This window comes from Amblyomma mixtum, chromosome 9, assembly GCF_055824585.1.
Source record: "Amblyomma mixtum isolate Tamu chromosome 9, ASM5582458v1, whole genome shotgun sequence".
NCBI lineage: Eukaryota > Metazoa > Arthropoda > Arachnida > Ixodida > Ixodidae > Amblyomma > Amblyomma mixtum.
In genome coordinates this window covers 119,834,931-119,859,024 of record NC_143020.1, presented here as the reverse complement: position 1 = coordinate 119,859,024, position 24,094 = coordinate 119,834,931, and the positions used below count along the sequence as shown (strand labels likewise).

Here is a 24,094-nt window from a genome sequence, read left to right as displayed (position 1 = left end):
CTCCTTTTTGTCTGCTAAATGTTCTATTCATTTTCCCTTCTATAGCTCGCTGCGCTGTCCTCAATTTAATTTCAAGACTCTTTGTTGGTCTCCACGTTTCATCCCTATATGGGCTCTGGTAAGATCTAACTATACTATATAAATACTTTCCTTTTAAGAGACACTGGTAAGTTACTATTCACTACTTGGTATACAGCCTGCATGGTAGAGCAAATTGACTGGTATATTCACTTAGTTATTTGCCTCTCGTTGTCAGGATCTGTGGCGTAGGCACATAGAAAGGCACACGCGCACCAACAACGACAGCACACGTCTCTTTATTGGGTGGTCTCAGTCCGGCGTGTTCCGGCCTCAGCAAAAGTGCAGCCCCGGCCCGTGACCTTTGGCAGCCTCTGCGAAAACAGGACGTCCATTCTTAACAGAAGCATCCGCTGGAAGTCGTCGTCGGCAGATATAGCATCCACTTTCGATGAAAAGACAGTGCGGTCGTCAGACATTCTTTACAGAATATTTACTAACACTTCGTAACGGCATTTTAAAACTTTTCAATGTAAAACATTGTGAAAATCTGGTAGCGTTGTTTAACGCCAATTTGTTATTGACGTGTATTTCACGTGGAGTTCAAACTGGCATGCCTGTTGCACACGGATGGATTGAAAAACTCTATTTCGTCAAAAAGCACGCGCGGGCGATTCCGCGTTACATGGTCATCAACCCATGGCTTACGGCGACCTGGGTGGCCCACTCCACAGATTTATTCTCATATTCGTCCTGGTTATTTATTAAAGTACTTAATTTTCCTCTAATGTACTCGTGTACCCCGGTGGTAATATAATTTTTTCACACTACTCAGCAAGATAGCTGTAACATAACCACGCACGAAGACAAAGAAGGGGTGCATCTGATTATTTAGCAAGGTTTATTATTATATTTTTTATTTTATTTTTTTTTCTGTCTCTCTTTCAGTCAATACAAAATTGAACCATTCCATATGATGCATTCAAATTTGCACACAAAGCCGTCGTCCCATCTTCGATCTCCCATCTAACAGGACCCCTTTCGTTGCGTCGTCCAATCTGTCAGCCTATTAATTCTCCTTTTCCTCTAAAGCTCCTAATCATTCCAACAGTTCACCGCCTGTGTCTTGGCCACTCCCCCGTAGTGGGTATGTGCCATTCTACTTGAGGCCAACCAACCAACCAACCAGCAAGGTCAGCTCTTGACGGGCCAGTAACGCATCCCGTCCCGAATTTCAGTCTGCTGGCGATCTCCAGGTTTCAGCGGTTCCAACACATATCAGCCAGGTTACGCGATTCCCTACTAAATACTGCTGATTATCAGCACTTAGCGTATAAATGGAACGTCCGTTCGTGTAAAACCAGGCAGTGTGAGGTATCACTGACGCGACTGCGGTGCAGGATTCCCAGTTTAAATTTATACCTATGCAGATGTGGGTGGTCTCCAACAAACCTATGTGACTCATGCGGGGTCGTTGAATCTGTGAACCATTTCCTGCTCTACTGTCCAAAGTTCGCACTTCAGAGAAAGATTTACCTGGAGGTCCCTCTCTCCAGGTTAGGGCTCCCGTTATCTATGCCAGTGTTGTTATCGTTCGGAGCGAGCACCAAAGGATTTGCTTTGAGTTCAATTTGTGGGAATCTACATGATTACATAATTGCAACTGGTAGGTTGATTTGCTAACTCCTTTAAAAGTCTCGGAGTTTTTTTTTGTTTTTTTTTAATTATTATTATTCTCGCCAAAATGTTCTTTGTTATTTCACTTCAAATATTCTTCTGTCGTTTTTCATGAATACATTTTTCAAAATTCACGTTTAATCCTATGAAAATTTTCTTATGTATACCACTACACCTTGGCCAATCCCCCCACGTGGGTATGTGCCATTATAAAGAGGTGAAGAAGAAGAAGAAGTACAGACACGTGACAAATATGGGCCTGTTAAAAATCGCATATTGTTCATACACAGTTCGGCAGCCGCCGCCACACTGGATATTGAGCACGCGCTCGTAGAACCCTAGAATATACTTGAAGCGTAGCGTGGACTGCCTCACGCGCTTGCCACACATGTTACCATAGCCAGAAGGCCACGTGATCGAGAACCTTACTAATCTTACCAATGAAGCATTCGACTGTCGGTTTGTGGAACAACTCAGTAGAGCAAGTCCTTGCACACCCACCGAGCATGCTCCCGAGGAAGGCGCCGTAGGTGGCGCTGGCGGTGACGGCGGCCCGGTCGGCCGGGTTCATGCGCAGCGTGCGCACGCGGAAGGTCCTCCCGTCCGGCTCGCTGGGCCCCACCAAGTCCAGCTCGAGGCTGTGGTAGTCGGCCATGCAGGGGTCGGCCACCAGGCGACCCCGGACGCCGTCGAAGCCCAGCGTGTGCGCGGCCATCGCGGCCGCCGCCATGCTGTTCACGTTGTTGGGCGCCAGCGGACACAGGTCGCGGACGGGCCCTGCAAGCGCAAACCCGAAGACGCGCATCCATGAAAGGAGAAACTACACCCACTGCAGTCGTGCAGTTGCACCCTTTCGGCACCCTTGTCATTACCCCAACGCGTTCTGCAGCGACAAAAGCTGCATTCGTGGTGGCACCGGTGTAACACGGAATTTGGGGCTTGCAGGGGCACGTGCAACGCTCTCCGGGTCGTAGCGGGTAGCAGCGATTTCATTCAAATGGCCAAAGCATTCGCATATGTTTTGGTGCACACCGTGTTTTCTCACGAGCTTCAGCAATTTGACACCGTCAAAGCACACGAGAGTGACCACTCTGCTCCCATATGCATATTGCTCGCAATCTCCCCAAAGATTAATTGACAACGAAAACTTTTCGCTCCGCGATTTACGCGTGGTATATGCTGCCGATCAAGGCTCCTGGGAATGTTACGATGAACGTTATTTTATTCGAGCTGGTTTGGCAGCTGATACGTTAAAGCAGGCTTGGTGAACAGAAGGTTCCTGTCTGAGAATTTCACACATAAGAACGGGGCACGTGTCAGCTATGGCCTGCCACCTGATGTGCAGAGTACAGCATAGATCCTTCCACGGATCGATTCCTACCGTCGTAGAGCGTGACGGCGGCTCCTCCCGCTGCGGCGGCGCGGTCGCAGCGGACCCGCATCTCGGCGTCCGCCAGCCGGAGCGCCGACGGGTGCTTGGTCATGGTGACCGTCAGCTCGGCCAACTGGCCGCGGTCCGCCAGCGCCCGAATGTCGTGCAAACCCCACAGCGCGCCGCACGGCACGAACAGCCCGTGTCGGGTGGCCGCCGCCCGCAGCCGCCCCTCGGTGTCCGGCTCCGCGAAGGCCGTCGGCGAGCCCACCAGGAGGTCGCAGTGGCGCAGCAGCTGCTCGCCGTGGAGCCGCACCAGCGATGGGTGGGCCACTTCCACCACGAGGTCCGGCCGCCGGCTGGCCGCCTGCGCCAGGTCCTCGAGCACCAGGTGCGGCGGCAGGCCGTGCAGAACACGGCCCCGGCTCCATACGAAGGCGAGCTCGAGCGACTCCGGCCGTCGCTGCACTTCGGCGGCCAAGTACTGGCCCAGCTGGCCGAAGCCCACGATGCCCACGCGCCGCCGCATTATTCGCCGTCTGCGGGGCCGCAATGCCAAGACGTCGTCTTATCGGCGGTCGCCGTCGTCGTGACCGGCGCTAATCGCGCGTGGAATTGCCCTTCCCGCGGCCGAGAAGCGCTGGCGCCGCCTTTGCACGGCCGTTCGCGCGCACGGCCGCTGCTGGCCATAGTTCTTCAAGCTTATTAGCTGCGAAACTGTGGCATAAATTTCATTCATTGCCCGCCATTAATTTTTTTAAGTTAGCAAATGTAGTGTCCCCTATGCTTATAGTTATGAACTGAAACAAAGTATTTTTCTTTTATTCCGCGCAAAAATAGTTTATTTATAAATATATAGGTGGCGCAACAATCTCTAAACTGTAATTTGAGATAATTTTTGTTGTTGATTTTTGAAGTACCAGACGAGCGCGAGCTTTCACAACTGCGACGACTGAAAGCCTCCGTCTGCAGCAGTACCAAGCCTATCCTGAAAGGGAGAGGGCACGTTCCGTGCACCGGAGACGTGGTGGGTGCAAGGCCGACTAATCTCACGAGTTGGATGGAAATGCCAAAAAAGCGAACGCGCGGCTCTTCTTGCGCAATGGGCTTCGCTGAATGCACGGATGGAGACGAGGGCTAATATCTAGTACCGTGTGTGCACGAATTTGAGGGGTGTATTCTTGGCGATGCGTGTATGGCAGCCGAGCTGTCCCTCAAAGGAACAAGTGTAACGATACCTCGTGTAGGCCAACGCGGTGGCTCAGTGGCTATGGTGCTCGGCTGCTGACCCAAAAGACGCGGGTTCGATCCCTGCCGCGGCGGCTAGAATTTCTTTGGAGGAGAAATTCTAGAGGCCCGTGTACTGTGCGATGTCAGTGCACGTTAAAGAACCCCAGGTGGTCGAAATTTCCGGAGCCCTTCACTACGGCGTCTCTCAATACCTCGTGTAGCGCGATTAGTTCCATTAGTTACGGGAAGTTTTATAACTATAGCCGACTCGTTAGCAGTTTTCTGCTAGAATTCGTTAAACCTACTGTGAAGCTGCTCGAAAACAAATGCAGCAGAACCGGCGGTTGACTCTCACATTTATTCATTCGTTCACAACTCACAAGTACAGCCATGGACAGATGTTTGCGAGATGCGGATCCATGGAGAAAAAACATTATTTTTTGCGTTGCCTCGTTAGCCAATCAGATTGTACTCTTCTAGCAGATGGAGAACGCATTCCTCCTCATACTTCCATGTATTTCATTGATCTGTTGTGCCTGACCGCGCCGCAATAATTTCTTTTTTCGTGAATCCGCATCCCGCAAACTTTTGTACATGACTGTACTTATAACACAGCACTGTTGCGCTGTATCAATGACGCTGCATGTATGAGTTCCGCGAGATGACATGCAGCAGCTCGTATCAATGCGTAAAAATCTTCGTCGAGCCTGTGTTCTTCCCTGATGGCTAGGATATCACATGCATGCAAGGGACCCCAGTGAGGCGACGAGGACACGTTGCTGTGCAAAGCTGAGCTGACGAAAACATCTTCGTGTAGTTCGCATGCAGTGAAACAAGCTATGCACAAACCCCTGTGCCGAATATACCTCGAGCCCCGATTTAAAAAAAAAAAGTAGTTTGCAGGTGGATTAATTATTGAACAGGAAATCTAGCACTTCTAACTAAAAACATTCAACCGATTCAACCCCATCTGGAACTTCCTGTTTCCAGCTGAAAATTGCAACTTGGTGCTGGATTATGGAATCGGAAATCGAGTCCAGCTGGAAAACAGCATTTAATTCCGACTGCTCCAGCAGAAAATGCAGCAGTGATCACGGTTTCCATTTTTATGTTGGGGACCCATCATATGCACCGGGCATCATAAAAGGCCGCTTTTGAGACTGTTGACTGTTATATAGGTGATTGTGTTAGAGCTATGTAGATCAGTCAGGACCCAGACAGATGTGTGCTTGATTTGTGAACCTTATTTAGCATTTATGTGTCGCTGCGGTGTAGCAATTGCCGGCAGAATCCGCAAGGCTAACCCCACCAGTAGCTTGTAACATACGTCTTATGAGGAAAATCAGTTCTGACCCAAAACTTGAGTTAACCATACTGGCATGCTCGAAAACAAGTTAAAAGTTCAGTTTGCGCATGCCTGACTACGCGAGGACCGAAAACAACTATATTAATTCTGCGACCGAATGCACGGAGGACACGCTATAGTATAAACGCTGATGCTTATCGCGCAGACGAGAGTCTGAAGACAAAGAGATAACGTACGCGGCGGTATATTAGAAGATAGCAACAGCAAGATTACTATCCTTGTTCGCGCGGTTTTCTGTTTCAGTTTACGACTAGCTAGCAATATTTTCTTTCAGCTTTGGCGTATAAGACACAAGCACGGTTCCCCGAACACCATCATGGAAGCAGACAGGGGCAACGAAATGTAGAAGGCATCATACTAATTCTCGATTGCTCAGGATTAAGGCGCGGATTTCTCGGCCATTCTTGGAGGCGCGGTCTCATTTAAAATTATGTATTTCTTGGACTTGCTTGTCCAAGGAAAAAATTTGTCGCCATGGAGACACCACCCCATAAAACTGCTATCGAGATTTGCGAAGTAGCTGCCTCATGTTTTTTTTCCTATTCGCATTCCTTTCCTTTTTCCATGGTTCGATCCCCTATCAGCCACGGACCTTGACCTGAATATGGCATAGTATGGAATGTTTTCATCGAGATCGATTGCATCGCCATCACTTCCATGAAAAATTATCTATCCATTGTGTGTGTTTTAAGTCCGGATATATATATATATATATATACATACCGGACTAAAAAGTATGCAGTCATGCTGGAAAAATGAGCTACTAAACTGCTATTTCGGCTCGCAAGGGTATGTTGCGCGAATAGTGGAATATTATAGACGATTAGCAAGACCACTGCGAACATATACGCGGACAATCCGGACCACTGCCTCCTATATAGAGGGGGTACCCAAAAGAAACCGGAATAATTTTTTGAATCGGCACAGCTTCTGTGGTACCGCGTTTTGCCGCTAGGAACGCATAGAACGAACATTCCAGAGTCAGTAAGCCGAGTGCCGTCGCTGAAGGAGGTCAGACTAGTTTAGGCAGAGTTTTAGAGTGACGACTGTTTTGCGTGAGTGTCGTTTTTGCAATGGCTGATTTTCGTGAACAGCGTGCGCCGGTGAAATTCTGATTTTTTTCTCGGAAAAAGTGGAACGGAAACTCTTGAAATATTCAGAAAGACGTTCAAGGACGATGCTATGGGGACAACTCAAGTGTTCCTGAATTAAATCCTGAATCAAAGCAACAGTCATGCCAATGGAAAACTTCAAATTCACCTCGCTTCAAGAAATCTCGTCAGGTGAAACCAAACCTCGAAACAATGCTGATTTGTTTTTTCGACGTGAGAGGAGTCGTCCATTCAGAATTTGTTCCGCAGGGTCAGACAGTTAACCAGGCTTTCTGCTTGGATGTTTTGAAAAGATTGGGCAACAGTGCTCGGTGGAAGCGGCCTGATTTGTGGCAGACGGGTGACTGGTTTTTCTACCATGGCAATGCCCCTGCTCACACAGCCCTGTCTCTACGACAAATTCGGACCAAAAATGGCATGACCTCTGTTCCTCAACCCTCATAGTCACCCGACCTTGCCACGTGCTACTTTCTTTGTTTCGTAGAATGAAAAGACAGGTGAATGGAAAGCGTTTCGCTGATGTTGCTGAGGTGAAGAAAAAACGACGGAGGGACTGTCAAGCACCACAAAAGATTAATTTAAACAATGTTTTGAAAAATGGAATGAAAGATTCGACAAACGTATCATTGTAAGTGGAGAGTACTTTGAAGGAGATTGAAGGTCTGCGCTGAAAAGGTGAACAAATAAGTTCAAACAAAAATAAGTCCGGTTTCTTTTGGGTACCCCCTCGTATAGTACTGTAGCAGTAGTACAACGTAAGTACGTACGTACAGCAGGCCAAATTTTTAGCTGGCGTGCGTCAAATTTATCTAACCATTTCATTTCATTATCCGATTAATCATACTGTTAGATCTTATTTTCAGTCATGATCAATATGTACTAGCACTAGCATGTACAGTCTTTGTCAAAAGTAACCAGGCTGCATGGTTTGCTTCTCATTCGTATAACAGAGCCCTCACGTCTTCCCTAAAGACCAAAAACTTCTATGAAGGTGAGGGCAGGGGTTCTTCTTACCATACATAGATTTAGAGCTTGAGGGCTGGCATATGATAGCTTTAATATACGACTGAGAAGAAAAACGTGCAGCCTGGTTACTTTTGACAAATACTGTACTAGCGCTGTGCTAGCACTGAGCATGACTATGGCCATGAACCATGTTAAAATTCGTGCTTCCATACCTGTGTGCTTCTGTTGCCTTGCCCGGTCCAGTGGTGACACAGTAAGCTCCGACCACAATGGTTTTCAGGCGTTGTGGTTACAAATTCATCTTCTATAAAATGCAATGGGTAGCCCCGTGCTCGAGGTGGAGACTGGAAGCTAGCGCTCCCACCAACCGCTACACGCTGCCCTTTCACTTTATCTCATTTTACAGCGCGTGCAAACATTCTCTCTCCCCGAAACATGCCTCCTATCTATTTATCTTGCGCCTCCTACGGTCCCGTAAAAGCCGCAAGCATGTGTCGCACAACCGAAGACAGCATAACTTCAAAGTCGTACGCCTACGCACATAAGGCTGTATAAGAGCGGTTGTGTACCGTATACCGCTGTGATAAAAAAAAAGAAATTATCGGGTCCCCTAATTATCATTATCCGACGACAATGTTTTAGATTTAGGTGTTCTTGGCTTTAGTTGCTTCTCTTCGACTTCTGTCTTCATATTTTTACACACTTTGTCATTAATTTTTGCTCAACTTCGGTGAGTCATTTTTGCGGAGTCATTCGTGGTTATTTTATTAGACAATTCTGCAGTCATTTCTGTTCTTGCGGCACCGGCGATGGAGAGGAAGATGTCGATCCCTCTCTCCATTTTGCCACCTGCAAACCGTGGCAGGTGGCTCTTACCACCTGCCAGATTTCGTTTGCAAATACCATATACGAGTAAAAGAAAAGCCCATTTACTTTTTAATTTTTTTTACTGAGCGATATTCGAAGGCATGCTTTCCTTATAATAATAAAAAAAAACATTTGCACAACACACCTATTCATAAAGTTTTGCACGATTTCCTTGATGGACACTTCTCATCAGAATAACGACATGGACAAGTGTAAAGATTTGAAATTGCAGCACTCAATTTTCTAGCCGTCAGAACCACGGCCGCAAGCGGCTTCTTACTTAATTCCGCCTACCCTTGCCTACATTCATTTGACAGGCAGCATAGTTCAAGAAGGAAGCTCTCCTTTATTCGAAACAGTAGTGTGCCGAAAATTTCCACGGAGTCCTCGCAGCAAAAATGAACACCGAATGGCAAAAAAAAAAAAAAACAATGCTTGCAAATCTCTGCAAGACGGACGGGGCACGCGACGCTAGCGCCACCACCAGGGAGCAAACGGCGTTTTTGCCGATCGGCTCCGAACCATTGCACTCGTAGGTTGAACTACGTTTTCTCTAACTGGCTTGCTTTCACGTCCAACCTTCGCTTCTATTTGCACGTCCATCACCGAGGTGGCCGTGTAGTAAACGTAGCGCCGTGCCCGTAGTGCTTTCGGGCATCCTTTAAGCGCTTGCGAAGCAGCATAAACTGCGAACAGCACCTTCCGTTCGCGAGCAGCAACGCCGCTCAATCAACAACCACCACGGTAGAGCGGCACACAGCGTGCAGAAGCGGCGGTTTCGGCGAGGGCATCAGAAAGTCACTGCCCCCGGTTCCGACGGCACAGAAATGCAGCAGGCCTGCCGGTGGGCCGTGCGGCAAGCGGCGCTGTGGCGTCAGCCCTTGAGCCACCGCCGCTGTCTATCCGCCTCGGCGGCACTCCGCAGCGAGCAGCTGTTCGTGCACCGCGACAGCGAGCTCAACAACGCCAAGGTCAAGTTTGAGTTCACCCCCGAGAACCTGAAGCGTGCCGAGGCGATCACCAGCATCTACCCGGAGGGCCACCGCAGCGCAGCGGTGATCCCGCTGCTGGACCTGGCGCAGCGGCAGCACGGCTGGCTCCCGCTCACCGCCATGCACTACGTCGCCGACTACCTGGGCATGCCGAGGATGCGCGTCTACGAGGTGGCCACCTTCTACACCATGTTCATGCGGCAACCTGTGGGCCGCTACCACGTCCAGGTGTGCACCACGACTCCCTGCATGCTGCGCGGCGCCGAGGACATACAGGCGTGCGTCGAGCGCAAGCTGGGCATCCGGCCAGGCGAGACGACGCCCGACGGACTCTTCACGCTCAGCGTGGTCGAGTGCCTGGGCGCCTGCGTCAACGCGCCCATGCTGCAGGTGAACGACGACTACTACGAGGACCTGGAGCCCAAGGACGTGGACGAGCTCCTCGACGCGTTCCGCAAGGGAGAGAGGCCCAAGCCCGGCCCGCGCAGCGGCCGCTTCTCGTGCGAGCCGGCAAAGGGCCTCACGTCGCTTACGGAGCCGCCCAAGGGGCCCGGCTTCAAGGTGCGCCCCGACCTGTGAGACGACGGGAATAAAACAGAGAAAGGACTGCCCGGTCGCTGCTGCGAACGCAAGTTTAGCACCGACACCCCGTAGCCGCCGTCCTTTCCTTGGGCGTCACTGGTTGTCGGCGCCCCCACTGCGCCGCCGTCTGTACGAGCGTCGGTTGTGGAAGCCGCACCGGGGCCTCTTGAAGGCCGGTCTCGCTCGCTGGCCGCTGTGAAATGAAAGAGCGAAAGAACACGATGCAGTCGCAACTCGGGATCTGTATAAGTTACCACACCTGGCTTATACTGTGTGACAAGCGTTAGCTTGCAAAGCTTCAGTCACTCTTCGAAAACCATACAAAACGTTAGTCATTGCTTCACATAGAGGATGTTCAGGCAGGGGAAATAAAGTCTTAACTCAAACAGCTGTGTAGAACAGTGAGCCGACTTAAGTAGCAGGCATATTACTGCCAAGCTCTGTACAATGCCTGTCCATCTCGATAGTGGTCTGTATTGCTAATTTTGTGCCATGCTTCAGCTGTGATGTGGGGCTTGGTTAACTGCACAAGAGGGGAACATGGGCTAACATTGGTTCTGATGGCACCAACATTTAAATATCAGCAGGTGACTTATGACAGCGGTCTCTATATAGTCCTACTGGCTGAAGATGTGCACAGAAATATTTTTTTAAGCTGGCAGCTGGCATCACGTTCTGTTTAAATTAACACATTACTGTTGGTAATTATGCTTTGCAAGCAGTAAATAAAATGTATGCTAGGATTTCCACTTATCACCCTGAGGAACAGACACGAAAGAGGACTGAATGAATGAAGAGGAGTAGAATGATTTAGGAAAGCACAGTTGTTCCCATTCTTTCAACACATTTCGAACCTCCTCCTCATACAGTTTTCGTAACGGTGAGCTGTACTTGGACAGAAGAGATTCTTAAGAGTGCCGCATAAAAATATTAAGTTGCACACAACTTGCTGTTTCTTTTTTCTGCACTGTAAGCTGTCGCAAGTCGCTGCCATGAGCCTCGCGTGCATGTACAATGCCGGCATACTCTCAAGCCAAGAGCAGTCTGCCCGAAAAGGAACGCGAGATAAAAAAAAATAGAAACAATGCATTTCTTCTCGGCCCCACTGTGTAGCCCAACAATTAATGCTGCAGCTTGCACTTGTCTCTATGACCGCCAATGTGCACGTGCACATGTCGAGAATATTCCTACAACTAAGAGGTGCCTATATTCACATGCTGAGACTATTCACTGGTTCCATTGCTCTTGTGTTTTGTAAAATGTCGCAGCTGGGTATGGACTTTTGAGCCATGAAACAATAATTTCTTCACAGCCTAAAATGCTGTCTATAACTAACGCATTCACTGCACTAGTCGTACCACATCAGCAGCCTGCTCCTTTCAATGCAGGCTCGGTGTCTGCTTTCTGAGTGTCTGCTTTCTGTCACACTTGCACTCTAAAAACTTTTGTTACTTGTAAGCTGCTTCACTGCAGGACTACATCAAAGTGCAAGAAGCAGGTGTGGCTAGCCAGCTTTCCATGTTAGTGAACCATTGCAGAGCTATGGGGTATGAGTGGGAAGCAGTTGAGATCTCAGAAGAAAAGGCACCATGAAAACGATGCAAGATGCTACAATGAAACAATATTCTTATTGCTCGCTTTTGCTGTCACGACTGCTTGGTGGCTGCACCATCTGCTTCCAAGCAGCTGTCTCGTCCATGGTGATTCAGGAGCTTGAAAAAGAGTTGCGTGGAAAAAGAAACTGAAGAAATGTATGCCAATATGTTTGACAGGAAAAAGAAAAACTAATTAGTGCAAAAAAGAAGTCGTGGAGTGAACAAAATCGCTTGATGACCTTACTGAATTATTTTTGGCTTAAAGGCACCAAAATAGGGCAGAACACGAAGGAAGACAACGGGAAAACACGCCATGTCTTCTCTCGTGTCCTGTCCCGTGTTGGTGCTATGAAATGCATCTCTGGCAACTAGCCCAACAGAAAGTTCTCTTGATTGAGACCATACTGGAGCCCTTAAAGGTCAACCTGGAAAGGCTTACGTGCTGTTGGGGTCACTAGTGGCCGGTTCGCTGGCCTGGGGCTCCTCCTCCGCTGCTTCACTCGATGGGCTAAGAACAAGAGGGGCACGGCACATAGATCAAAACAGTCTACATGTAGGATTGCACATACAGTGGTCTGTAATGGCAAAAAATAAAAAGAAAACACCACTCTGCGCACAAGGAAGATGCATACTGTTGCAAAGGAGGGCACCATTGCCACAAAGGCAAAGCAACTCGCAGCTCAAATGAGCACTGAAGTTCATGCCAGCTCCCACGGGTTGCCAATGGTATTCTGAATCTTGATGTGCAGTGTAATAACCGGTCAAACCTCCAGGAACCTTGCAAATTCAGAGGACTGGCTGCTGTTCCTGCTTTAGTCGTGCACATGATTCTTGCTACACACTGTTGTCTACCCCAAAAATTGCAGGCATAAAAAGCCAGGCAACTTCCCAATTAGCCAATGAGGCACATGCCCCTAATCTCATCTGTTCCGCCACTGCGTCTGGTCGATGCTGCTGTGATATATTACTGAAACTTTGTAGGGGCGTATTGGAATGGTCGAGTCTTACGGAAGGGTGGGGCTGGACGGCACCCAGTTGTCGTCACTGTCGGACGACTCCAGCTGCCGCTTGAGCCGACGGATCCGTGCCAGCTGCTCGCTCCGCCTCTCTTCCTCGGTGGATGACTCGGATGACGTGTCCAACCCTGACCCTACGTGGCTCGTGTCCGTTGAAGACCACCCTTCCGCATCCCGCTGGACCTGTAGTTGGCATTGGCATTCTTGACTTCTCCCCTCCACCCATGTTCTGTTTATCAGGTGCCCACAGCACCAATTCACGATAATACAGCAGGGTGGGGTGACAAGGCACACAGATGAACATGACAGTACACAGTCGCCAACCAATTTTTTGGGATCAAAGTGCATAGCTGAGCAAGGCAGCGTTATAGCGAATGAAGAGGAGCCGTAAACTCACCCCCCCCCCCCCGCCGCTTCCTCCACCTCCAAGTTGAAAAGCTCGCGTTTCAAGCACGTCCGACGACTAAAGAGAACCTTTAAAGGGTCAGTCTACTCACCGAGATGAGTGTATAAATAGTGGCATATTCTGGTAGTTGGCACCCTAAAACATCAATAACGAGGGGTCTGCGCCCGGTTTAGGCAGGAATTTATATTTTATTTCGGCGTTAAAAGTCGCGTAAAAAGCATGGTGGCGACCCCAAACGTTCATTTTGTTCAAGAAAGTGGTAGTCTTTTTTTGTAGAAGCATAAGTGAATATACTACGTACCATTTGTATGCCCCAATGTCAGAGAAACGCACGTTTTGTTCTACTAAACTGTAGAAGGCGTACCGCTCGCTTTTTCTGTAAATCACATGAATATTTATAGTTACACGTACGCAAAACGCAGGCACATTCCCACTTTTAGTTCAGCGTACGCTAGCAGAGACGCAAAAATAAACTCAGCCTATAGCGGCGCCATCTGGTCGTCAGGACGGGAACCATTGCTGTAAACAAACCGACTCTCCACTTAAGCCTAGGAGCGGCAGAATCGTCACTCTAATTATTAAAATAAAGCAAATTTATCTCTTATATGTTTTCTTATAGGCGAGATGAGACGAAGCGAAAGACAGGCGCCCCATTTATGGCCAGTGAACGCCCTGAAAAAGGCAGCAACAACGAGAATTCAGTCCGAAGCGAGAGGTCCGGCTTCGACGGGCGCCGCCATGTTTGTCGCCGCGCGACGGAAATCCAGATGGTTGCCAGATGAGACTACCATCTCATACAGATGTGTTCCCAGATTAATAAATTCTATTTTAAAATGTTCTACCGCACTCCTTGGCACCACAGCTGGCTAAAAGGTAATTTGAGTAAAGAGCTATCGGTTGCCGCAAAGAAAATATGGTCGATAAAATTCAGTAGACTGACCCTTTAAGTCCCCCGTGACACCATCCCAGAAGGGGCGTAGTGACCCAAAAAAGCAAAACAGAGGCAGCACTTAAATTGCAGATAACAGCCAGCAAAGCGTGAATCACTGCGTGCATGTGTGCCGGCTGGGCGAGTGACAACAGTGTCACTTAAAAGGGTACTGCACTGTCCCTATCCCAGTTCTCAGTGAAGCGGTATGTTTTAGAAGAATTTTAAAATATTTGTATTGCTGGGAAACACAGCCGAGACTCTACTGCATATATGTGATTCCTGAGAACAAGGTAAGTAGTAGCCGAGTTCCATGCTATCTCCACTTCTTTTTGAAACCAATCTTTGTTTTGTGGTACTGCCGCTGATCCCTACAGGTAACGGAGTGGATTCCAAGAGAAGGAAAGTGTAGCGGGAGGCGGCAGAAAGTTAGGTGGGCGGATGAGATTAAAAAGTTTGCGGGGATACGGTGGCTGCAGCTGGCAAAGGACAGGACTAATTGGAGAAACAGGGGAGAGGCCTTGGCCCTGCAGTGGGTGTAGTCAGGCTGATGATGATGATGATGGACCACCCTATAATAATGGGCTGGATTCAAACTCGAACACTCCCATGCTCGGTCGGATATGTAGCACAGAAATGAAGTACACCTCATTGATAAAATACACTTCGGAAGAACGCCTACACAGAAATGTAGATCACACTGTAGTTTCGCGCCGCAGCTAAACTTGAAAAGGCGGAAGATAAAATTCTGTGTACAGACGGTCTTCGCATTTGATTAGTAAGGTGACTGAGTGAGTGATAAACTGAATTAGCGAAAAATGGTTTTGTCTCCCAATGGGTGTGGCCCTCAGTCCAGGGCCCTTACGGCATGCGCTGTCCGCTCTGCCCTGTCGATCAGCCGGAGCTGGTCTTCAAGGTTCATGCTGGTCAGCAAGGCCTCCCACTGCTCACAAGTAGGGTGGCGGTTTCTCAGGGTAGACCTCGTTTTGGGGCATGCCTAAGCTGTGTGGAATAGTGAGGGGTTGTTCCCACAAAGTGGGCATTTAATACTGCACACAGTTGGGTGGAATTTGTTTAGGAGACAAAGGTGCAGACAGGTACTGGTCTACAACTGTTTCCTTGTCAAAAATTGTTCCTTGGCGAGTGTTTTGTGTGGTGATGGGTTTTTAAAACAGTCAACTCTCATTACTTTGAACTTGCTTAAACCTTTGCGGCGCGGCATTCAGTCTACACACGCGACTTCTCAAAATTTTTTTTAAGTGGAATTTGCATGAATTCCATGATGCTGGCTACGTATGAAATGCCTGCTGGACAGAATGGCAGGACCATTTTATGCCTGGAAAAAAAAATGGCTGAGGCTTAGCTAAGGTTAAGCCTAGTCAGATGCGAAGCATATTGATGGCTAGGCTTGGTAATACATGGCTTTCCTTGGTTGAATACTTGGTTAATTTAGTACAACCACTAGAAGCCTTCGTCGTGGGGGAAGACAACGGCATGGCTACAGCGGAACGCCGACTAACCCCGAGACGCGCGTTGGGTGAGCGCCTGGATTGCCACGGAAGCCGTGTCCGCCTGCCCGGTGGAGCGAGTGTTTCACCTACACAGAGTGTGAACATGCATTCGAAATGCGCGGGAGTGTGATGTCACCATACCACGTGATTCACACGGCGTGCAACCGCAGCGACGGCACAAGTTGGAGCCCCGTCTCTCATCTGTTGTGACGTCATTGTGTCACGTGGTGTGACGTCTCCATACCGCGTGGTCTGCACGGCGTGCAACCGCAGCGACGGCACAAGTTGGAGCCCCGTCTCTCATCTGTTGTGACGTCATTGTGTCACGTGGTGTGACGTCTCCATACCACGTGGTCTGCACGGCGTGCAATCGCAGCGACGGCACGAGTTGGAGCCCCGTCTCTCATCTGTCCTGACATCATTGTGTCACGTGGTGTGCACGGCGTGTAACCGTCACGAAGGGCTTGGGTTACCTATTGTAATATGCTTCGCATAAAAAGCACTACTGTTCAAAACCAAGTAGTAAGGATGGATATCGAGAAGTTTTACAGTGGGTCTAGGAAATGCTGCCTGGTGCTGTAACTTTTTCTTCCCTCACGCGGTGTAATGTTTTACAAAAGGGCACTGTAGCTGAGTTTTTGTGGCGGATGATAAAGAAAATACCGTATTTACCCAATTCCAACGCGCACCTTTTTTTTTCCTGAAAAATAAGCCTTAAAATCGCATGCATGTTAGAAGCAGGGTTTGTAGTTTGTTTTTTTCGTCACCGAAATCGGGTGCGCGTTAGAATCGGGGCCTTCTTAAGTCACGTTAATAATAAAATAAAAGGTCTGCTTCCAAGCCGCATAGTCAGGCAGCTATGGCATGCCTGAAGTTAACCGAAATATACGCCATGCCAGATAGGGGGGAAAGTACTTGCCCTCACTCTTCTGGAGTCTTTGAGCTCAAGGTTTTCATAAATGCCCAGATGCGCACATTTAATTCTTAACAAGCAGTTGAGCTGCACAATATTTATGGCAGTGCAAAAAAAAACATGCAGTTCTTCACTGTTATATTTGCACATGTGGTGCTGTGTGCAGAAATGTAATGCCAACTTTTCGACATTGACACATTTAAATTTCTCGGTATGAATTTGAGATGCATGTACCACTACACCATCCACGCTTCGCAGCTGCCCCTAGCAGCACAGGCAACTGGCAACAAGTGCTGCTTGGGTCGACTGGCTGCATGCACTCACCAGGGAGTCGAAGAAGGCCATCATGCGGGGGTCCTCCTCCATCGACTTGTGGCTGTAGTCGTGGCTCATGAGTTGGCCACTCTCCAGCACCAGCTCGACGTACTCCTGGTACGAGTACCGACGCCGCCGTGGCTCTGTCTGTATGCTGGCCAGACTCCTCACACCTCCAGGAAGTGGAAAGCTGCTCCACAGCTGCACTCGCAACCCCAAGCACAAGCAGGTGCACGGATTATGACACAGGGTAAGATACTTGAGGGCAATGCAATGCATTTGACACACACTATGATAATGCCACACTAGCATTACACAGTCAGTGCTTTCCTGAGTTATCCCCCTCCGCTCCACTTTTCTTGCCAATTAAGCAAACAACGGAAGGGGAATGAGGGGCTCGTTATAAATATGAATATAAATATGAATATAAATATGAATATAAATATGAATATAAATATAAATGTACCATTGAATACAGTTTCCCCTCGTACCATCATCCACATAGCTGTCTAGAGTGCTCAAATGGCACTCCGTTGTGCATTTATGACAACTGCGGCTACGTGCTTGATTCCATAGAGTTTTTAAAGCTATGAGGTGTTAAACACAATCCACAGTGATGTGCATGCATGATAAGGCCTTGTTTTGAGCCCTAGGGCACTCATATATGACGAAAGTGTATTCCCTGTTGCACCATTCGAGCACTCTAGACAAGTGTGTGGACAACTGTACAACCTTCCTCACAGACAATATCTGTTCGATGTGCCACCTCTGAACAAGGTTGAGAAGTGAAATGCTGCCAGCAGCAGCTGCCAGAGAGGTAGGAGTTTTCTACCAGGGCCTATTAACATCGCAATGCCATCTCCACACCAATAAAGCACTAGCTGTGTGATCTTATCTGTGGAGATGGCTCTCCTGCCTAATTGTATCCGTGGCTCTCAGCGTGGGCACGAAGGCTTTCATGAGTGCCTGCAAGACATGCTTTCCAAACTGACAAGGTGCAACACAAACACTGAGCTTCCCCCAGCCTCAATCCCTATCCACCACACATCTGGGCTACAACCTATGAAATGTCTACCATACTGTATGCAGCATTTTTATGAAAATTAGAAAAACTGCTAGACTTTTTGCTGAGCCCCAAGGCAAAAAGAGGTAGTGTTTGCTGCTCCAAGCAACATCCTCACTCTAGAACTTCTACTTGACACCACATATGGCAGCACCTACACGCCCCTTCACACACACCTTATTTGGCCATAAGGATTTGATCACTTGAATAACCTGTACTCTTTGGTCAGCAGGTGCATATGAAAGTATTTTGCTTGCAACATACCATACCAATCATTATCCCTGAGAAACTCCCTTCTATGACCAGTCACTGAAAAAAAGAAGATGCATTTTCACATGCCAGAGTTATGCGTTAGCTATGAGAGACACATAGTGCTGAGCTTGGGCCTAAGCTGACAATCTGCTACTCCATTATGTCAACTGGAAATTCTCCACACCACTTTTTCTTTCATTGCCTTTGCTGAGCTCCTTACCTTGATCATCTTCTCCACGCCTGAAGATGCTATGATCATAGATGCTGGGTTGAAGCGCACCTGGTTGACGATCGACCGGTGCCCCTGCAGCACCATATGAGCCTGCCCTACCCAGGCGCAGTCGGCGTCCACAGGTATCTCGTCCACATCGTCGGGCAGCTTCCAGGTGTACAGGTTGAAATTATCTGAGCCCGACATGACGTACTCGTCACGCTCGCCCGCAAAGCAGCAGCTCTTCATGGTGCACGAGTTGTGGTAGCCTGCGTGGTCCATCTGAACAAGCGGCCGTGAGCTCTCTACCCGGAACACGGCCGGCGGGCGTCGGCGCCGGAGCGCCAGCACGTGGCTGCCCCTCCTGTTGAAACGCACGCTCATGGCGCTCTGCGCGGCGCTGCCGGTGCCGCCGCTGTAGCGCAGGAGCCAGCGCATCGGCCGCCGCACATCCCACAGGGCGGCGCCCTCGTGCGAGTTGGCCGTCACCAGGAGGCGTGGCTCGGTCGGGTTGTAGGCCACGGCGTGGAAGGCTGAACGCGAAGTGGCCAACAGGAGCGGGTCGGAGGACCGTGGCTCACGAATGTCATACACAAGGATGCAACCGTCGTCACAGGCGCTGGCAAACACGTTGTCGTTGCCCGGCTGCACTGAAAGGCCGTACACGGCTTCCTCGTGCAGGAACACGTCCTTGGTGGCACCCCTGCAGACAAGCAGTGCACAGGCTGAAAGAGTACTGAACTAGGTTGTTTGGTATCATCATCATCATCAGCCTGACTACGCCTACTGCAGGGCAAAGGCCTCTCCCATGTCTTTCCAATTGACCCTGTCCTTCGCCTGCCGCGGCCACCATATTCCCGCAAACTTCTTAATCTCATCCGCCCACCTAACTTTCTGCCGCCCCCTGCTACGTTTGCCTTCTCTTGGAATGCACTCTGTTACCCTTAAGGCCCAGTGGTTATCTTGCATTCGCATTACATGCCCTGCCCAAGCCCACTTCTTCCTCTTGATTTCAACTAGGATATCATTAACGCACGTTTGTTCTCTCACCCACTCCGCCCGCTCCCGATCTCTCAACGTTACACCTATCATTTTCCTTGCCATAGCTCACTGTGTTGTCCTTAACTTAAGCTGAACCCTCTTTGTTGCCCTCAAGTTTTCTGGTATACTTCATTAAGTCGCCTCTCTTTTTGATGGACGACAAGGACATTGACTCCCAAAGACAGTGGTAAGGTATCTTGACTGCCTTCTAAGTGGGAATCTAGTGCCTTAGGAGGTTTAATTCTGTAAACTTTTAAGCTGTAAATCGTGGGGTTTTATGTCCCGAAACAAGCACTGTAGGCAGTGAGACTCGTCGTGGTGGACGGTTGCTAATTACTTTGCCACCTAGCATTCTATAGCATGTACAGAGGAGAGCACATGTCTAGAGCATTCAAGCGGTGTGCTGCAGAGCAAATTAAATAAAATCTTAGTGTAGCTGCTTTGGCAGGGGGGAGGCGCTGGTGCCTGCATAGTTCACATGTCTATTCAGCTATGCTCAAGTATAATCGGTGAAGGTGAGTACTGTAGAGGTCGCCGCTGTTCATTTGTGAAGCCACTAGTTGGTGGCTCCCTCTTGGTGGTGTTTTATGCATATAAACGCCTACAATAAAGAGGGGCGTCTTGTTTTGTTCAAGTGTCAGCTGCGTGCCTGTCATCTCTTCAACGGCTCCCGAGCGTCTCCTTGGGTCGCGGGCCGTTACTCGGCCACACAACATGGTGTCAGAAGTGGGATTCGAACCTGTGCCCACTGCGTGGACCAGACGCAAGTTCTTTTGGACTTGGTGCAGTCTTATTGCAGACACAACCTTCAGGAGAGCGTCGTCCAGTTGCTTTTGCTTCAAGATCAATGACTGAGACTGAGCAGCGTTACAGCCAGACGGAAAAGGAAGCTTTGGCTACAACATGGGCTATCCAGCGTTTTGACGAGTTTGTTCGGGGAATAACATTTGATGTCGAAACTGACCATCTGCCTCTGGTTTCCCTCTTCGGCAAAATGCAGCTGGATGTGTTGCCCCCTCGAATACAGAGGCTGAGACTGAAGACAATGCAATACCAGTTCAAGATGTTACATGTGCCTGGAAAGCTCCTAGCCACAGCAGATACCCTGTCTTGCATCTCTCAGGTATCTCATCTCCTGGACACTGTCTAACTATTTGCAACGCAAGTAGTGTCTTGCTCATCGGAGGTCCTACCTCTAAACCTAAAAGAAGTATGTCATGCACAAGACTCGGACGGCGAGTGCAAAGCTCTCATCACTTTCTGTCAGCAAGGATGGCCACAGAAGTCCAAGATACCTTTAAATCTCACGAAGTATGCCTCAGTGGAAAACGAACTTTCTGTCTGCGATGGTCATCTGCTGAAGGGTACCTGTATAGTCATCCCGTCTGCACTTCGGCCAGTAGTACTGAAGCTGCTGCATGAAGGACACCAAGGTATCAACAGGAGCAAGGCTCTAGCTCGTGAGTCAGTTTGGTGGCCTGGCATATCGGTAGACATCACCTCTCTAGACAACAATTGTGAAAAATGTGCTTCCACTCGAGTCAACCGGGCAGAACCTTTGATTCCCACAAGTCCGCCTGGAGGTCCCTGGGAACTGCTTGGCATAGACTTCTTCCACTTTAAGGGTCAAACATTTATCTTCGTGGTTGACTACTACTCAAGGTTCTCAGAGATAGTTGGGTTGAGGAGTACATCAGCTCAATCAGTCATAGATGTCCTCAAGAGCATCTTTGCAAGGCACGGGATCCCTCAAGAGGTCAGGTCAGACAATGGCCCACCGTTTTCGTCGCGGGAGTTTGCCACATTTGCAGTGGCATATGGCTCTGTCCATGTGACCAGCAGCCCACGAGGCCGAGAGAATGATTCGGACCGTGAACGACCTGTTCCGTAAAGCAGAGGATCCTCACTTGGCCCTACTCAGCTACCGTGATATGCCAGCCATCAGTGGCTTCAGCCCAGCTCAGCTCTTGATGGGACGGCAACCAAGGACCAGACTCCCCAAGAGGGAACAGCAGTTACGCCCGAAGTGGCCATCAAGGGAATGGGTTTCACACAACGAAGCTGCATACAAGCAGAAGCAGTCCAGTGACTTTAATAGGCGCCACCAAGCTGCAAACCTGCCGCCTCTACAGACAGGCCAATGTGTGTGGGTTCGGCCTGACCAAGTGCAAGCTACAGTCCTGAGCCCTGCTCAAAGACCCAGATGCTACGTGGTGGAGACAGAGTGAAGCAGCGTACTGCAGCGTAATCGGCGTCACCTCGAACCCTTTGTCCCGGGAAAGGAAGAGCAGCAGAGTATTCCTCCGCAGTGTCCAGTTGCTGTCCAGGAACCACCGCCTACTTGTGCAACAGAGTCTCGAGTCGCTCCAGGACCATCTCCAGTGGACGGTGACCAAGTTGTACAAACACGTAGTGGTAGGCGTGTTGTTCCTCCAGACCGCCTAAATTTGTGAATTGTTTTCTGGCGGCTTCTTCTCTCCTTGCTCGGTCTTTAAGGGGGGAGATGTAGAGGTCGCCGCTGTTCATTTGTGAAGCCACTAGTTGGTGGCTCCCTCTCGGTGGTGTTTTATGTATATAAACGCCTACGGAATAAAGAGGGGCGTCTTGTTTTATTCGAGTGTCAGCTGCGTGCCTGTCATCTCTTCAATGGCTCCCGAGCATCTCCTCGGGTCGCGGGCCGTTACTCGGCCACACAACAAGTACTGACTTATTTTGATTTATTTCCACATCACAGCACTGCTGAAGATTGCCGCCAGACAAGTATGCTCGCCTCTGTGGCAAAATCTCAGCACATGCTTAATTTTGCATTTTACCTTCCTTTTAAAGAGGTTGTCACAGTCAGGATTGAATGTAAAAACTAAAAGTAAAATGTTACTGCCACTCAGTTATCGCGCCAAGTCAGGCTTCAGACTACTGCTTAAACTGATACAAATCCTCTCCGGCATATTTTCTTTCAAGTGTAGACATAATTTTCTACTGTTGCTAGATATTGTCATGCGCTAATCTCCACCCTAGCCTTTACAGTAGAAAAAGCACGGGATGGATGTACTCACGTAGCAACATCATGGACCACAACTTGCTCATCATTGCCTGTTGGGAAAAAAAAGACCCATTGCAATGAGCACGCAACAACTTCACTATCGCCAATGGGAATGCTAAGTTTTTAAGGGAGTACCAAAAGCAAATTCTAAGATGAAAATGTTTGTGATGTTTGCCCTCCATGCCTGCAGGCACAGTTTTCGTAACACAAAAGTAGCGAATGTACAGCCTTTGTCAAACGTGTCTGGCCAACCTGATTTGCTGCCAAGTTATGAAGCAAGGCACATACGGCACCCTTGCAGAGTACTGCAACTTTACAGGTGCTGCAAGCATTCCACCACATGACTCAACAGTGAACCCTGTGGTCCGGACAATTTTGACGAAGACTATACAACATATTTCGGGTCAGTTTTAAAGAGCGTGCGGACGACCAAGTCAAAAGTGCAGCACCTCACGATACAGCTAACAAGATGTGCAAAAAGTGTTTGAGCCCATTATAAGCTGCAGTTTGCTGGCGCAATTCTCAACATATTCTCAACATCATAGCATACTATGTTCCTAACTGAAACCAGAACTGGTGCAAAAATATCACAGTATAATTAAACATTCATCACTTTCTGGAGCTTCTACAGTCTCATACTATGACTAGCGGGCCAATACCTATTCAATTATGCAAAGAGGGCAATATTTCCATGCTAGTACTTCTCAATATAGCCTGTGTAGCCCTAACAAAGTACAGCATGGTAGACAAACACATCTTGATGCCCTTAGCACTGTGTTCTGAGTCACGCATAGATCTAGACGCTGCAGTCTTACAACGAAAAGCACCATCACAACCAATGGTAAAAACACACATTATTTTGTAGCATGTGCACAACTATGTCGAGAAGAGTTACTTGCATCAGTTCGAATGAAGCAAGAGTAGCAAATATGCTCTGAAGAGTTAATTTGCTTGCCGTTCATATGAAATATGCTCCTCCAATACAATTTCCTAAAACTGCTTTCCACATTTTCTTCGCCCAAGGCTTGTTTGCTGGCTAAATGAAATGCCTCATGTTAAGCTGCTACACTCGCGCTGTGCACTGCATCTTGTCTTCAGCAACTTCCATCTGCGTGAAAAAGTCACGAAAGGAAAGGAAATGCACATAACTGGCTCCCTGGGTCAGTGGACACCTCAATCATGCTTTGAGCTACATTGCTCTAGAGACGGAGAGATGTGCACTGCTTGCATTTGTGGGAACAACGTTTTGGGAGAAACACGGCACTGGAGCAATAGGCCACCAGTATTCTATGGGTACATTGGTGCTGGTGTTAACAACATTGTAGACTCGGTTTTGAGGAAAGAAAAGGCATATAACTGGCTCCCTGGGTCAGCGGACACCTCAATCGCGCTTTCACGTATGTGGCAGTGGTGCCCACCTACAAAATGCTGCTTTAGCACAATATTTCATGCTTAGCAATGCTAAACTGCCAGCAATTTTCTTTGCAAAAAGTGATTCAAGTCATGCAGCACGACTCGATCTCACTACTTTATCCCTGTGTGAGCTGCTGCACTACAATGATCGGCATTTAAACAAATTATATTTGCGTCTCTGAGGAGGTGCAATTGACTGCCTTCGAAA

The 24,094-nt window shown here is 48.7% G+C and overlaps 4 protein-coding genes across 4 annotated transcripts in view; 2 read left to right on the top strand and 2 right to left on the bottom strand.

Moving 5' to 3' along the window:
* The window catches only part of spn-A (RAD51 recombinase homolog spn-A), a 33,032-nt gene extending 15,912 nt beyond the window's left edge, over window positions 1-17,120 (top strand). The window contains exon 6 of the transcript XR_016285757.1: window positions 16,810-17,120. The gene's annotated coding sequence lies outside the window, so the exon portion shown is untranslated. The remainder of the gene's footprint in view (window positions 1-16,809) is intronic.
* Window positions 302-8,792, bottom strand: LOC149331002 (aspartate dehydrogenase domain-containing protein-like). The gene is made up of 4 exons (XM_089561715.1): window positions 7,954-8,792; window positions 3,077-3,606; window positions 2,197-2,472; window positions 302-392 (listed from the first exon to the last, which is right to left on the bottom strand). Exons 2-4 carry the CDS (start codon window positions 3,594-3,596, stop codon window positions 352-354), a joined length of 837 nt encoding a protein of 278 aa, XP_089417841.1. The 5' UTR covers window positions 3,597-3,606; window positions 7,954-8,792; the 3' UTR covers window positions 302-351.
* On the top strand, window positions 9,166-11,127 carry ND-24 (NADH dehydrogenase ubiquinone). The gene has a single exon (XM_089561716.1). The coding sequence runs from the start codon at window positions 9,436-9,438 to the stop codon at window positions 10,177-10,179; it is 744 nt and encodes a 247-aa protein (XP_089417842.1). The 5' UTR covers window positions 9,166-9,435; the 3' UTR covers window positions 10,180-11,127.
* The window catches only part of LOC149330999 (DDB1- and CUL4-associated factor 5), a 17,289-nt gene continuing 3,402 nt past the window's right edge, over window positions 10,208-24,094 (bottom strand). Inside the window, exons 3-8 of the mRNA XM_089561702.1 lie at window positions 22,487-22,523; window positions 18,402-19,095; window positions 16,876-17,067; window positions 12,786-12,976; window positions 12,217-12,285; window positions 10,208-10,375 (exon numbers count right to left, since the gene is read on the bottom strand). Of these exons, the coding sequence (XP_089417828.1) occupies window positions 10,276-10,375; window positions 12,217-12,285; window positions 12,786-12,976; window positions 16,876-17,067; window positions 18,402-19,095; window positions 22,487-22,523 (1,283 nt within the window). The 3' untranslated portion in view covers window positions 10,208-10,275. The remainder of the gene's footprint in view (window positions 10,376-12,216; window positions 12,286-12,785; window positions 12,977-16,875; window positions 17,068-18,401; window positions 19,096-22,486; window positions 22,524-24,094) is intronic.

Coding starts and splice junctions, on each gene's coding strand:
- LOC149331002 (XM_089561715.1), bottom strand. CDS start 3,596: ATGCGGCGGCGCGTGGGCATCGTGGGCTTCGGCCAGCTGGGCCAGTAC. Junction 2,473..3,076: donor CGCCGTCACGCTCTACGACG/GTAGGAATCGAT, acceptor TTGCGCTTGCAG/GGCCCGTCCGCGACCTGTGT. Junction 393..2,196: donor CTTCCTCGGGAGCATGCTCG/GTGGGTGTGCAA, acceptor CTGTTTTCGCAG/AGGCTGCCAAAGGTCACGGG.
- ND-24 (XM_089561716.1), top strand. CDS start 9,436: ATGCAGCAGGCCTGCCGGTGGGCCGTGCGGCAAGCGGCGCTGTGGCGT.